The sequence below is a fragment of the Nematostella vectensis genome, chromosome 14 (genome assembly GCF_932526225.1).
Source record: "Nematostella vectensis chromosome 14, jaNemVect1.1, whole genome shotgun sequence".
Lineage (NCBI taxonomy): Eukaryota > Metazoa > Cnidaria > Anthozoa > Actiniaria > Edwardsiidae > Nematostella > Nematostella vectensis.
The window spans coordinates 1176364-1188877 of NC_064047.1; the positions used below are offsets into that span (position 1 = coordinate 1176364).

Genomic DNA, 12514 nt, shown 5'->3' on the forward strand with positions numbered 1-12514 from the left:
GATTAGTAGAATCAGCACTTCAAGTACTGTCTCAAGTCATTTCCTATGTGGTTCCTGTAGATGACACCGAAGCGCTTAGCAAAGACTTACAGAACGACGAGTTGGTTAAACGCGAATTGTCGAACTTTGCAGGTCTCTTGGTATTGAAGGGAGGAAGGATGGTAGCACTTGCTAGCGGTCTCTTCCGAGTCGCTAAGCATGTTAAACTAACACCTTCTTCGCAGGAGACTTCCAACAAACTTCAAGAAGTTCCAAGCACAACTGAGCAAACTCTTGAGCACAACTGAACACAACTGAGCAAACTCTTGAACACAACTGAACACAACTGAGCAAACTCTTGAGCACAACTGAACACAACTGTGCAAACTCTTGAGCACAACTGAGCGAACTCTTGAGCACAACTGAACACAACTGAGCAAACTCTTGAGCACAACTGCTAAGACGCCATTTAAAGATTTGTTTCTTATTGTAAATCGAAATAAGAAATGTCTGACGAAAATCAGGAGGTTGAACAGATTACTAGGAACCCACAACCGACAAAAAGCAAGGAGAAAGATCCTAAAAAAGTCGCTGCTGGTAAGAGAGCTGCCGAAGTTAATAGGAGGGCTAGAGAAGCACTTGCTAGGGAAATGAAACGTGAGGCGGAGGCGAGTTCAGAAGACACTACACAGGCGGAGACACCCCACCAAGAGGGAGCTCGAGGGGATAGCCTCTCGGACGCTTGGATTCCAGAGCTATCGTTTACAACTGTACTGGCTCTAGTCGGAATAGGGCTCACCGCATTGGATATGTATATGCGTTTTTACAAAAAGACGCCTAAGATCAACACCAACGAGACTGAAACTTTCGAGAGGCCTGCCGCTCGAGGGGCTAGCCTCCCGAACGCGACGCCAAAAATAGGAATGTTGTGATTTAAAGATTATCTGAATCTGTAATAAATAAAATCATGTCAACTGAAAACAAACTTGTGAAAACGATCACCGACTCAGCAGTCATCATCGGATTAGCCGCCGGTATGGGTTATGTTGCTAAAAAGGCTATGAAAGAGTCATTCATCAGCGACCCTTCGTCAAGTGTTACAAACTACGCTAAATGGGTTGCTGTCCTGTCCGGTAGTATGTATCTGAAAGATTATCTGGAAACACAAAAGATTTTGCCAAAACCGCTGTAGGCGACTTAAAGATCTTATAGATTGATTAATAAATGGCGAGTATAGCATTTATGATTGGTGGGGCTTTTATTAATGCGACGGCGTTTGTCGGAGGGAGTTACCTTGCAAGATACTTGTCTTCTGACGCTGCTCACGTTGATAAAGAGAAGGTGAGACACGATAAAGCGCTCGAAAAGTATCAACAAGCAATGGGTGATTGGCAGAAAAAAAGACAGGAATACCAGGATTGGTTGGAGGAAGAATATAATAATAAAGTTCGTGCGGATGAGAACGATAAAGAGACGGATGAGGCCTTCAAACTATACGCTCAAACACATCCAGATTTTGATTTGAAAGAGCCTGAGCTCTCAGATTACTACAGACCAAGTAGCAACCAAAAGATGGGAGAGATGGCATATGTTGGAGGTGGAATGTTAGCCCTTGGCTATGTAGCGAGTAGGTGGATATGAGCCGGCACGACTTAAAGATTTCTTATTTTCAAACAAAATAAGAAATGGACATAGATTTTGATCCCACAACAGAAGAAGGTAGAGAAGATTTGAATACTACTGTAGACGAAGATTATGACTCTCTTATTCCAAACGATGGTGAGGGAAGAGAATCATGGAATGAAAGGATTTCAAACAGATTTGGTAGAGGTGCAAGCTATGTGAGTAGGAGGTTGGCCGACTTATGGAAAACACGAAACCCCGGGAGGGCTGTCCCCGAGTACATGGAGTTACAGAATATGGGAGGTTCTCCTTCAACGGACACACTTAGGGTAGACCTTTTGTTATCGAAATATCCAGATCTTGATGAAAATTTAGTTCAGATTTCAACGGATGAGAGAGGAAAACAATTCATTTCCTTCTATTCTGCGAGAAAAGGTGGTTGGACTAGACCAGAAAGGTTGTATAATGAGGATAGAACGGTGCGGAAGAGTGTTGACGACAAAATCAGATCCGGAAAGTACAAGCAAATTCAGATTCAACTCGATGAACTAGACGCTACAGGTAATACACTCAGAGAAGAAGAAGAGAGAAACACCGAGCAAATGAGAAAAAATAATGAGGAACGAAGTGAAACAACTAACCAAGAAAGACTAAGAGCTATAGATCGTAAAAATGAAGAGCTCAGCGAAAGAAATTCTGTCATAGATGAGACTTTGGAAGAGAATCAATTGGAGAGAGAAAATCTTGAAGAGAGAATGTCGTTGAAAGATCGTGTCAAAGCGATTTTTAAGAAATACGGATTTACAGTCGCTGCTGTCGTTACCGCTGTGGGCGTTGTTATCGGTGTTATTGTCTCTAACCTGAAGACGGGTTTGACAAGTGTTGCAAAAGGCGTTGGAGACGGTCTTAAAACAATAGGCAAGAAACTAGGAGAAATACTCCCAGGAATGGTTGGTGCGATAGCCAGTTTCATCTTTAGAACGGCGGGTGAAGTCGTAGGCTTTTTGGCTAAAAACGCATGGCTTCTCATCGTCGCTGTCGTCCTGTATTTCGTAGAACGATTTAAAAGGAGACGGAAATCATAACAAATGGTATTACTCTACATTGAAGGGAACGTTGGTGACTTTACCGTCTATTTAGAACAACCTATTGAAAAGCCGCGGTTTATCGCGCTGCGAGGATGTGCGTTTCATAATCGTTGTAACAGTCTCTCAAGCGAGGGAACGGTCTCCGACGGTGAGAACATTATCCTTAGGATCCCCGCGGGGCAGTATACGATCGAGACGCTAAAACGTCAAATAGATGGGGGTATGCGTCTTGGTGAAAAGTCAGTCTCTATTAGAGACTCGTCACTCGAAGTTCACCGGAACGTCGCGTTGAATGAGCCGCTCGCCTGCCTGTTAGGACTCAAGACCAGGGAGCTGGAAGCAAACACTCGCCACGAGATAAAGATGATAGGTCACGAGGCTATTTTTATCCACTGCGATCTTGTGAACGCGTCTGACTCCCTCCAACAAGGGGCGCCCTCACAAATCCTAGCAAGTGTAGAGCTTGATGAAGGAAAGATATACCTCAATCCAAGCGATCCGGTACGGGTTAGCACCACATCAGTCGGTTACGTGAGTAGTCTCCGTCTTAGTATAAAGGGTGGTGACGGAAACACAATAGAGCGCGGTCTCTACCCGATACGTCTAATTTTAGAAATCACTTAAAGAATAAACTCTCCCCATAATAAAGCTATGGAAGAGTACAACTCAATCTACCCGAACGTACCCCGAGGGGTCAGCCCCTCAGGTGATAACTTCAGACTCCAAAAGACCCACGATGTTTTGGGAAGTTTGGAGCAAGAAGTTAAACATTACGAGAACGTGAGGAAAAAGTATAAACGAGGGCAGAGCGTGTTTTCAAAGTTGAGTGTGGTCTTAGGACTCATATCTGTCATTCTTGGGTCTAGTGGTTTGGGGACTTCTCTGTCGGGTTTTGGTATCATCGTCGGAGTCCCGTTAGGCGCTCTGGCTGGTGTTTTCGGTCTCACCTCTGTAGGCTGTGCGGCGGTTTCTAAACGGCTGTCGCAAAAAGTCTCCAAGCACGACCAAACAGCGGCGATGGCAAAGGCAAAAGTAAATAGCATACGCGACCTGGTCTCTAAAGCTTTAAAAGACAACAAAATATCAGACGAAGAGTTCTCTTTAATCTTGAACGAATTGGACAAGTTTGAGGCTCTAAAGCTCCAGATCCGTCAAAAGTCGGTAAGAGAGGACGAAAAAAACGTAAACATTACCAAGCTGAGGGAAACAGTAAGAGAAGAGATTTTGAAAGACCTGGCGAGTCGACCCGCTCGGTGAAATTTCTGTACGAGAGAACTCCCGTCGGATGGATCTATGAATTGAGATGCGTAAAGGACTGATTTAAAAACATCTTATATGTCATATAAGATGAAGTTTACAGAATTTGTGAAAAGGTACCCTTACTATTCACGCTTCAGGTTCTCTGCCGACGAGCATGGCGATGTGCAATTCGTTTTCAATGGGGACGAATACGATCCATTCGACAAGAATGGGAATCTAGTCAAGACGTTATACCACTTCCCCGGTGACAGCTGGAAACCTGAGAATATCCAGGATTTTCTAGTCGCTGACGACACACAAGCATACAAGGAAACGATCCAGCAACTGTTTGGGTTCCCAAAACAATACAGACTAGACGCGCGTGCAGAGTACAAGATATTGCCGTGGGACGAAAACCCTACGAGAAATAATTACGTCTCTTTTAATGTTTTTATAACACCAAAGGTGAAGACACACTTTGTTTTTAGGGACATATTCACCGACAGCTTGCTAGTATTCAGAACAGCAAAGGAGGCTAGTAGGTGGCTCGACGCCTCGAACCTCAGTTATTGGAGTCAAGCCTTAAATTTTGCTATGTTTTGCGCGACTGCTGGATGTGGTGTGACGCGTGACATGATTGACGACTCTCAAGTGGGGTCATTCTACAGATTTCACATCATTTTCACTATCAGACGAATATTAAACGAGCTACAATGCCCTCTTCCAAAAGATAGGCTCTTTAGTTGGAATAAAAACTTTTACAGCGAAGCGGCTTACCAAAAACTAAGAACAGAATTCCGAACTGGTGACGATTTCCGGTTCCTCGGGCCGATAAATCATGGGTTAGGGAACGTTTATAATTATGATTATCACGGCTTGTCATCTTCTAACGACAAGTATAAGCCTTATGGCACCATTGATCAATTACACGACGAATGGGACGCTGCCAAAAGCGACCACGAACACATGAATCACTTTGAGATCGAGTACCTGAAAGACCTTAGAACTGGGTTTCAGTATGAGTGGTTCTTTCCGGAAAAATCAATGGGGTTAACCAAAGCTGGGTTGTCTAGGATAAACCAGAGCATTGAAGCCTTTGTTTACTGTATTCTAGGCGCGCAAGTTCAGACCCGGTCGTCAATCGTCGGTGATAGCGGTTCAGCTCAGGAAACGAAACAGGTCTTCACGAAACTCTTTGAAAGCGCGGTGGTGGAAAACAGTATATCGAAAAGTATACAACGGTATCAGTTTGCTTTACAACAGGCGAGACAAAAACTAGACCTGGCTTTCGCCCTCGGCTGTTGGTTAAGTCCATCGTATCTTGTGATAAATAACAACACTTCGATCGCTGGCTATAATAACAAGTTACAAAAAGCCACCACTGATATGAAACTGGGGCTGAATCCGATAAATAACGAGATAAAAACGATCCCAAAACATAATATGGGTCATTCAAAGATTGTGTTACCTCATACCGAGTCAGTCACGGCTCACAAACCGGAACCGGAGGCGAAAACTAACCCAAAGCCGGACGTGGTTAAACCCACGAACACACAGCACGAAACTAACCTTGCCACGATCACAGCCTTTACGGCTGGTTTAGCTTGGTATCTATTCCGGTAACATGCGGGGTGCATGTGGGCGGATGTGACGCACCGCAAGAAGACAATACCTGTTCACGTGTGCATACCAGACCACCCTGGCGACCGCGAACTCTCAATGTAAATACAAAACCTATTTTCAGAATCGCTAGTTGTCAGGGTGATTAGGAATGTATGTGTTTTGTAACGTGAGACGCGTTACAAAACTGAGTGGGTCAATGTTAATTTCCGTTACACGTTCTGCAATGGTGCTTTTGTCTATCATGTTCGCATATTTGAGACCCTCCGCATAACTTACAAAAGGGTCTCTGTTTGCCGTGTTCACACATCCCTTTCCCCTTGCAGTCTTTACAGACATATCTTGCTCGTCTGTGCTCACAAATGCTACCGCCGTTACATTCTCTGCACCGCGTTTTTCTCCGGTTGTGAGGGCAGATTTGCGATCCGTGACAATCTTTGCAATAATATTTCACTCTGCCATGAAGACACTTATAATCCGTTGTTCGCTTTACGGGGGATACTTTCGGGTCTTTCACCGTTTGGTTCTCCATTTCTATCAAACCGGTCATGTCCTTAAATCACTTTTCATTTTTTTACGCCTCGATACTCACCCTCCTAGCCGGCCGACGTCTACCTGACGAAAAACTCTTCCAACATTCCCTTCTCTTGCTCATCAAGACACCAGTCCCAGAACCTGTCTGGGTGCCAGGCCACCCGGAGCAATTCACCCTCCAACTCCTTGAACCTCAACTCGTGGGGCACCCTCGCCACACCGGGCGTACCAGCCCGGACCGCCAACCGCGATAAACTGTTTAGATTGGTGGCCCCTAGCCTAACACACACCTTCGCGACGTCAGATCTCTGGTAGACGACAGCTTGGAGGAGATACCGGTTGAAGTCATCGGTCCTCCAGTCATTAACGATATCCCTAACGCACGACCCGACCGGCCCGAACGAGGCCAATACGTGTGCGTCCCTGGACCTGACCGAACCCTCTATTATACGTTCGACGAGTCTGGTCTTTCCTAGTCTACCAAAGTTTTTGAGACCTATATTATGAGCCAAATACTTTAGCCTGCCGACATCTAGCCTCAGCAGGCCGTTCTCGCCCAGGTCCCCGATCTCATCCAGCGCCTGGCCCGGCTCGCACTCCGACCCACAAACCCCGCATATCCCACCACGATCTTTCTCAGGCGGCTCCGCAAAGGAACCGCCGAATATGCTCCACGAGTACGACATCGCGTTTTAATCGGTGCCCTCATGTTCTTAAATCAATTCTCAAAGATTTAGGAACGTCTCCTCAGCCCCACGCTCTCACTTCACCCGGAACAGCTCCCCCAACTCCTTCCTCTGGTCCTCATCAATGCACCAATCCATAAACCTGTCCGGGTGCCAAGCTACTGGCATTAGTTCGTCCTCAATGTGCTTCTGAAACGTTCGCTTGTGGTGGTGTCTAAACAGCTCCTCATGTAGGGACACCCATCCCTGCGCCTCGCGTAGTATATCTAGGGCCTCACGCATCCACCAGTAGATCGCGTAGACCATAGGCCTAACGAGGTCAACCGCACCCAACTCGAGGCACAGCCTCATAATACCAATATTATTACATTTAGTAGCTTCTAACAGGGCGTAGTCTGGGTCGAAATTCTCAAAGCTCTCCCTCAACAGTCTTAGAAACCTATAGCAGCCATTGGACACCGCCTCAATGGTGTAAGCACCAACATAATCACCAACACCCCTCTCTATTAACCACTTGGCCACCCCCACCTGATCCCACCCCGCGGCCTCAATCATGGCCTCCTCCCAGACATACACATCATCACAGTAGTCATTCATCACCTCTAAAACCCCTATGCGACCGTACCTGGCCGCCTCGGTGGCCGGCTCAAAGAACGAACAGGCCCCCAGCTCACAACACATTCTAACGGCCCTGACGTCACCGTACTTGCCGGCCCTCTCCATTTCTGAGTCTAGGTATTCTAACCACTCCCAGTGATCACCATCAGGGTCCTCGATGTCATACTCCACATCAGATATCTTAGCACCGACGCCACGCAGCATCCTCACAGTCTCCAGGTGACGGCCAAACACCGCGCAGCGCAGCGCCCGCCCCAACCCACCGGCGCCCCACTCCAGACACTTCCCCACCGCACCAACATGACCATGGGAGGAAGCGCACGCCAAAGCCTCATCGAGGTTGACCACCCCATAGCGGCGGCACGCCTCCATGACCTCAAGATTGTTATAGCTCACTGCGGCCAGCATGACCTTCTCCAACTCGTCAGAGAGGCGGTCACCTGTAGCCTCAGCTGGGCTACTAAAGTACTCGTCAACCTCCGCGACGCCGCCACGTCCTACGGCGTTGACTACTGACTCGAAGACCAACTGATCATATTCCCCAGATAAATCATCAATGGGGTCTAGGAAGTGGGGGATATTACAGTACTTTCCATCCGTACCATACCACGGATCCTCCCAGGAGTATATATCACACATGTTGTCATCCTGTAGATGTGTATCACCGCCACCGCCACCGGTCACCAGCAATCTTGTTCCAACCATTTATACAATCCACGCAAATCTTTAAACCACTTTTTTCGAATTTTTTTAGACGTGTCAATTCACATCTACTCCGAACTGACAGTTTTCTGGAAATCCTGATTTCTCTGGAAATCAGGAAACATCATACCACACCAGGCGTACCCAGGACTGTGGCCACTTCTCTCGCTTTCCTACTGATGGTTAACTCGGAGACGCCCGTTCTCTCGGATAATTTTTTAAGTGTAATATCGACCCCCTTTAGCCGTACCCAGTAATAGGTTAAAGCGACCGCAAAGGATTGTGGGCGAGCGCGATTCAACTCAGACGAGCGATTCTTAGATCTGTAGTAGAGTTGGACCACCTCTCCCTTCTGTGCGGGGGACGCCGAGAATCTATCCATCACATCGCGAATGTGGTCCACGACGGTGGGAGACGTTCCGTGTAGTAAGTAATCTTTAGGCGCGTTAATACTAAAGATTTTTAGACCCTTAAGGCAACTCTTCCTGCTCAATCCAAAAGTCTCCATCAAGGTTTTCGGTGTCTGACACTTACCGGACATCTTGTAGGCGTAGTAGATACACGCAAAGACGATCGCCTTCCGTGGGTCGCCGCGAAAAATCTGGCCTTTCGTCACCTGAGTGTATATCTCGTTAGCTTTGGCTACAATTACCCCGCTAAAACCCATGTCCTCCACATCCTTGTCAATATTTCTATCCTCAGACCTACGTACCTGGACCCGACTTGGATCCGAAGACCGTTTGCCGTCGGAATGTCCGTAAAAACCCCATTCCCTTTCGTGCGCGATCACGCGCTGCATCTGTTCCCCGCACTCTAAGCAACTAGTGACCCCGTCTTCTGTGACTAGGTCGTCATGATTGCAAAGGGTGTTACTACTATCCCCGTCTCCCAAGGAGGCTCTACTAGTCTCGTATTCGGTGAGGGCTCGGTCAAACAGTGCAAATTCCGGCATGAGGGTGGGGACGTTAATCTCAGGCACCGGTCCGCCGGGGATATTATATGGTGGTGGTGACCGATCTTCAACCGTGCGTTCAACTGTTCGTTCCTCCATTTTATTAGACTGTTCACGTCTTTAAACCACTTTTCAAAGGCCTTCTAGATGTGAAGCTGAGAGGCTAGCCCCCTCGAGCTCCCCCTAGGTGGGGTCTAAAGTCTCCGCACCACATTCGTGGACTAGTATCTCACCCATCTTTTTTCGTCATACCGTGGCATGGAGACTAACATTGCTAGAACACCAAGGACAATTGTCGCCGCTCCGGCCACAAACCCAACGGGGTCGAAGCTTCCGTATTCTGAGTCTTCATAGTAATCAGCGTCACAACAGCAGTGTTCAGGCCCCGCATCCGCAGTGTTACTCACATCCACCTCCGGCACCGAACAACCGCCGGCGGTAGCCGCACCATTTCTAATCTTAACCTCCGTCTTTAATGTCATTTTATCTAGGACCCCATACGTCTTTAGACCAGAATAGCCTCCCGAGCTCCCCCTAAGTGCAGCACGTGACAAAGTGATTGACAGGTGGGCGTGGCTATCACATTACAAAGTGATTGACAGGTCCTTGACAAAGTGATTGACAGGTCCTTGACAAAGTGATTGACAGGTTTTTTACAAAGTGATTGACAGGTGGGCGTGGCTATCACGTGACAAAGTGATTGACAGGTTTTTTACAAAGTGATTGACAGGTGGGCTTGGCTATCACGTGACAAAGTGATTGACAGGTGGGCTTGGTCGTCACGTGACAAAGTGATTGACAGGTGGGCTTGGTCGTGCAAGAGATCTCTGGCAAACTCGCGCATGCGCAGGTCGCGGGGCTTGGCGGAGGTGCGTGGAGACTTTTGCGCCATTTTTGGAATGAAATTTGGGGAGATCAAAAAGTTGCGCCAGCTGCGCCAAAACCCTACTACTGTTCTGCACGAATAATGTTTATGGAAAAATATATAGTTTTTGTAGAACGGTGACTATTCATACACATTAGCCGCATTTGTGTAAATAGTTGTAACACAGTAGCTAAGGTGGTAAACATACGTTTGCGCCATTCTGTTGTAAACAGTTTTTTTAACAATATGTTGTCATTACTGTTATTTCTTGGGTACTTAAAATTAAACATTGTTACTGAAGTATCGAACCTCAATTGCGGATGTTTATTTACAAGTTTTCTTATAATAGACTGTTGTATTTTCAAATGTATGTAACAAAGAGTTTCAAAGGAGGAACTTTCAAAGTTTTATCGACGGAACGGTTTTCTGGCATTGACTGTTTGCTAGGATCTTAACCGAAAGGGACAACTGTAAAGGGATTATAAGTTATAGGATTTAGTTGTCAATTATAAGCGATTAAACCTATCATTCCCTTTATTTCCATTTATTTTCATTGTGTAAATATATACGAACAATATATTTTGACTCACGATTGACTAAAAGAATAATAAAACACAATTCCAATTCAAATTCTCAGAGGTTTGCATTTGTAGCTTAACTTCAAGCTGTCTATCATACTAAGTGCGTTTTTACGTCAAATATCACTTATTTCTAAAATTCAGCGGGATAGAGCACGATTTGAAACATGAATACTAAAAAAAAAGATAAAACAAGTGTGACTTTTCTATTTGATCATGAATACATACTTGTGTATGAGTATATTTTTCCTTGTCTAGGTTATAAAGTTTTCCATTTTCTCCGAGATAAGAAAATGACAGTATTAAGCCTCTATAAATGTATAATAAATTTGTCTTTCTTCTACCTTTTATTTCCAAGCGAAATGTTTTTTTTTTAGATAATGAATGGGAATTTGAATCCTTTGACTTTTCTTACGAGCCACCCGCTGTTTCCATGATAACAATAATTATCATTTTGTAAAAAAAATGAATATAAAACATTGGAATCAATAAATAAAAAAAGAAATAGTGTTTTACTTACCAGAAGAAACTGTAAAATATGGTTGAAGGCCAAGAAAATGTTGTCTGAAATACGAAAACGCCAAAACGCAGTGATGATAAAATCAATTTCCCGCTTTGCGAATCGGCGATGTCTAAAAATCCCGTTGAAAGTAATCCGCCTCTTTCCTTCTAGCGCAAGGCCTTTAGTAAAACCTTTTCCAAGATAAGAGAAATCGTCGTGCTCCGTAACCTCGAATGGCTTAATTAATAAAAACAAATCACCGAGATTTTTCCTGTCAACGTTTCGTTATCTTGTGTTCCCGTAGCTTGTTATGCTTCAAAGCCATTAGCGCAATCGCGGATTGTAAATCGGCCCAGGGGGATTGGTGATAATACGAAGACAAAAGCCCAAAATAAGTGGATGGCTTTTAAAGAAGGGGAGGGATGTAGAAGTTCTAGTTGATATTAAAGGCATACTAAGGAGTTCTTAAGATAACGTAAACAATACAAGCGGGCAAACCGGGACGTGTACTTTTAAACTACACTTGTACATGAAACATACCCCGATGTGTTCGCGAAAGGTATTCATTTGTGCGAAATTTCCATAAAGTTTTTCGCTAAGACCGTGCGCTTCCCATATCAACCGGTCTTAAAAACTTTCAGAGTTTCTTTTTGCATAAATGGCTGCTTATTTGCATATGATGTCTATTACAACCCCCGTCCCTCCTCCGCTATAGCGGAGCCTTGCATCACCTTTCTCACGTTTCATGATCATTGAGTTTTTTTTTTTTTTTTTTTTTTTTTGCCGTACAGTGCAATGTAAACAATTTGGTATGCTGTGTTCGGATTATATTGATGCTCTTTATGGCTCGGTTCAACTTTAACTCAACACAATCCTCTGAGGTGTCGCTGGCTCGTTCAAACGGCCTCTTTACAGGTAAACATTCCCGCTGTATATTTTGGCGGGCTCGCAATAACGCCGTAAATGCTCGTTTGAGGCCCGGATGCACGCTATGTTCGTGTTGGTCGCGCTCGCTATTGACGCGAGGCGCATGCGCAAAAATGCAATTAGGAAGTGTGATATTTGTATCCATCATCCGTCGGTTTTTATTTTGTTTACGAAAAGCGTTGCAAGCTAAGATTCAAAGTCGTAGGTAGAGTTGAGTTTAGAAATTCGTATTGAAGGAGAAAACAATGAAAGTGAAAGGACCAAAGAGAGAACAATTTACGTGTGTACTTTGCTCATTGCCTCGCGAGGCCAAAAACTCGCAGTTCAAGCAGGAGAGAATTTCGCCTTAGTTGCTCGCGAGACGCGAGTTCGTCCGATCGACGTCCACTCACTGTGAGTTTTTGGCCTCGCGAAGCAGTGATCAAAGTGCACATGTGGGATTCTCCTAACCGTGTGCGCATGGCTTTTAGACTGCGCGCGCAGATGAGGGCTCAGCCCAAAACGAAAACGTCAAAGGTCGCACAAGATTGGTTAATATGTGCGTGTAAAAATAGCCTGGTCTGTAAAAACGCCCTGACAACTTTGTCATTCCTGTATATGG

At 45.4% G+C, this 12514-nt stretch overlaps 2 protein-coding genes across 12 annotated transcripts in view; both read right to left on the reverse strand.

Annotated features, from left to right (window-relative positions):
• The window catches only part of LOC5512795 (5-hydroxytryptamine receptor 1), a 40652-nt gene that overhangs the window by 19596 nt on the left and 8542 nt on the right, over positions 1–12514 (reverse strand). For 3 of the 11 annotated variants that reach the window (XM_032382301.2, XM_032382295.2, XM_048721622.1), the window contains exon 1: positions 11005–11498. The exons of 7 other annotated variants lie outside the window; for them this stretch is intronic. The gene's annotated coding sequence lies outside the window, so the exon portion shown is untranslated. Of the gene's footprint in view, positions 1–11004; positions 11499–12514 lie in introns of those variants that run through there. One more of the 11 variants, XM_032382293.2, reaches the window with a different exon arrangement.
• LOC125559882 (transcription initiation factor IIB-like) lies at positions 8214–9140 on the reverse strand. Its single transcript, XM_048722046.1, has one exon. It carries the CDS (start codon positions 9138–9140, stop codon positions 8214–8216), a length of 927 nt encoding a protein of 308 aa, XP_048578003.1.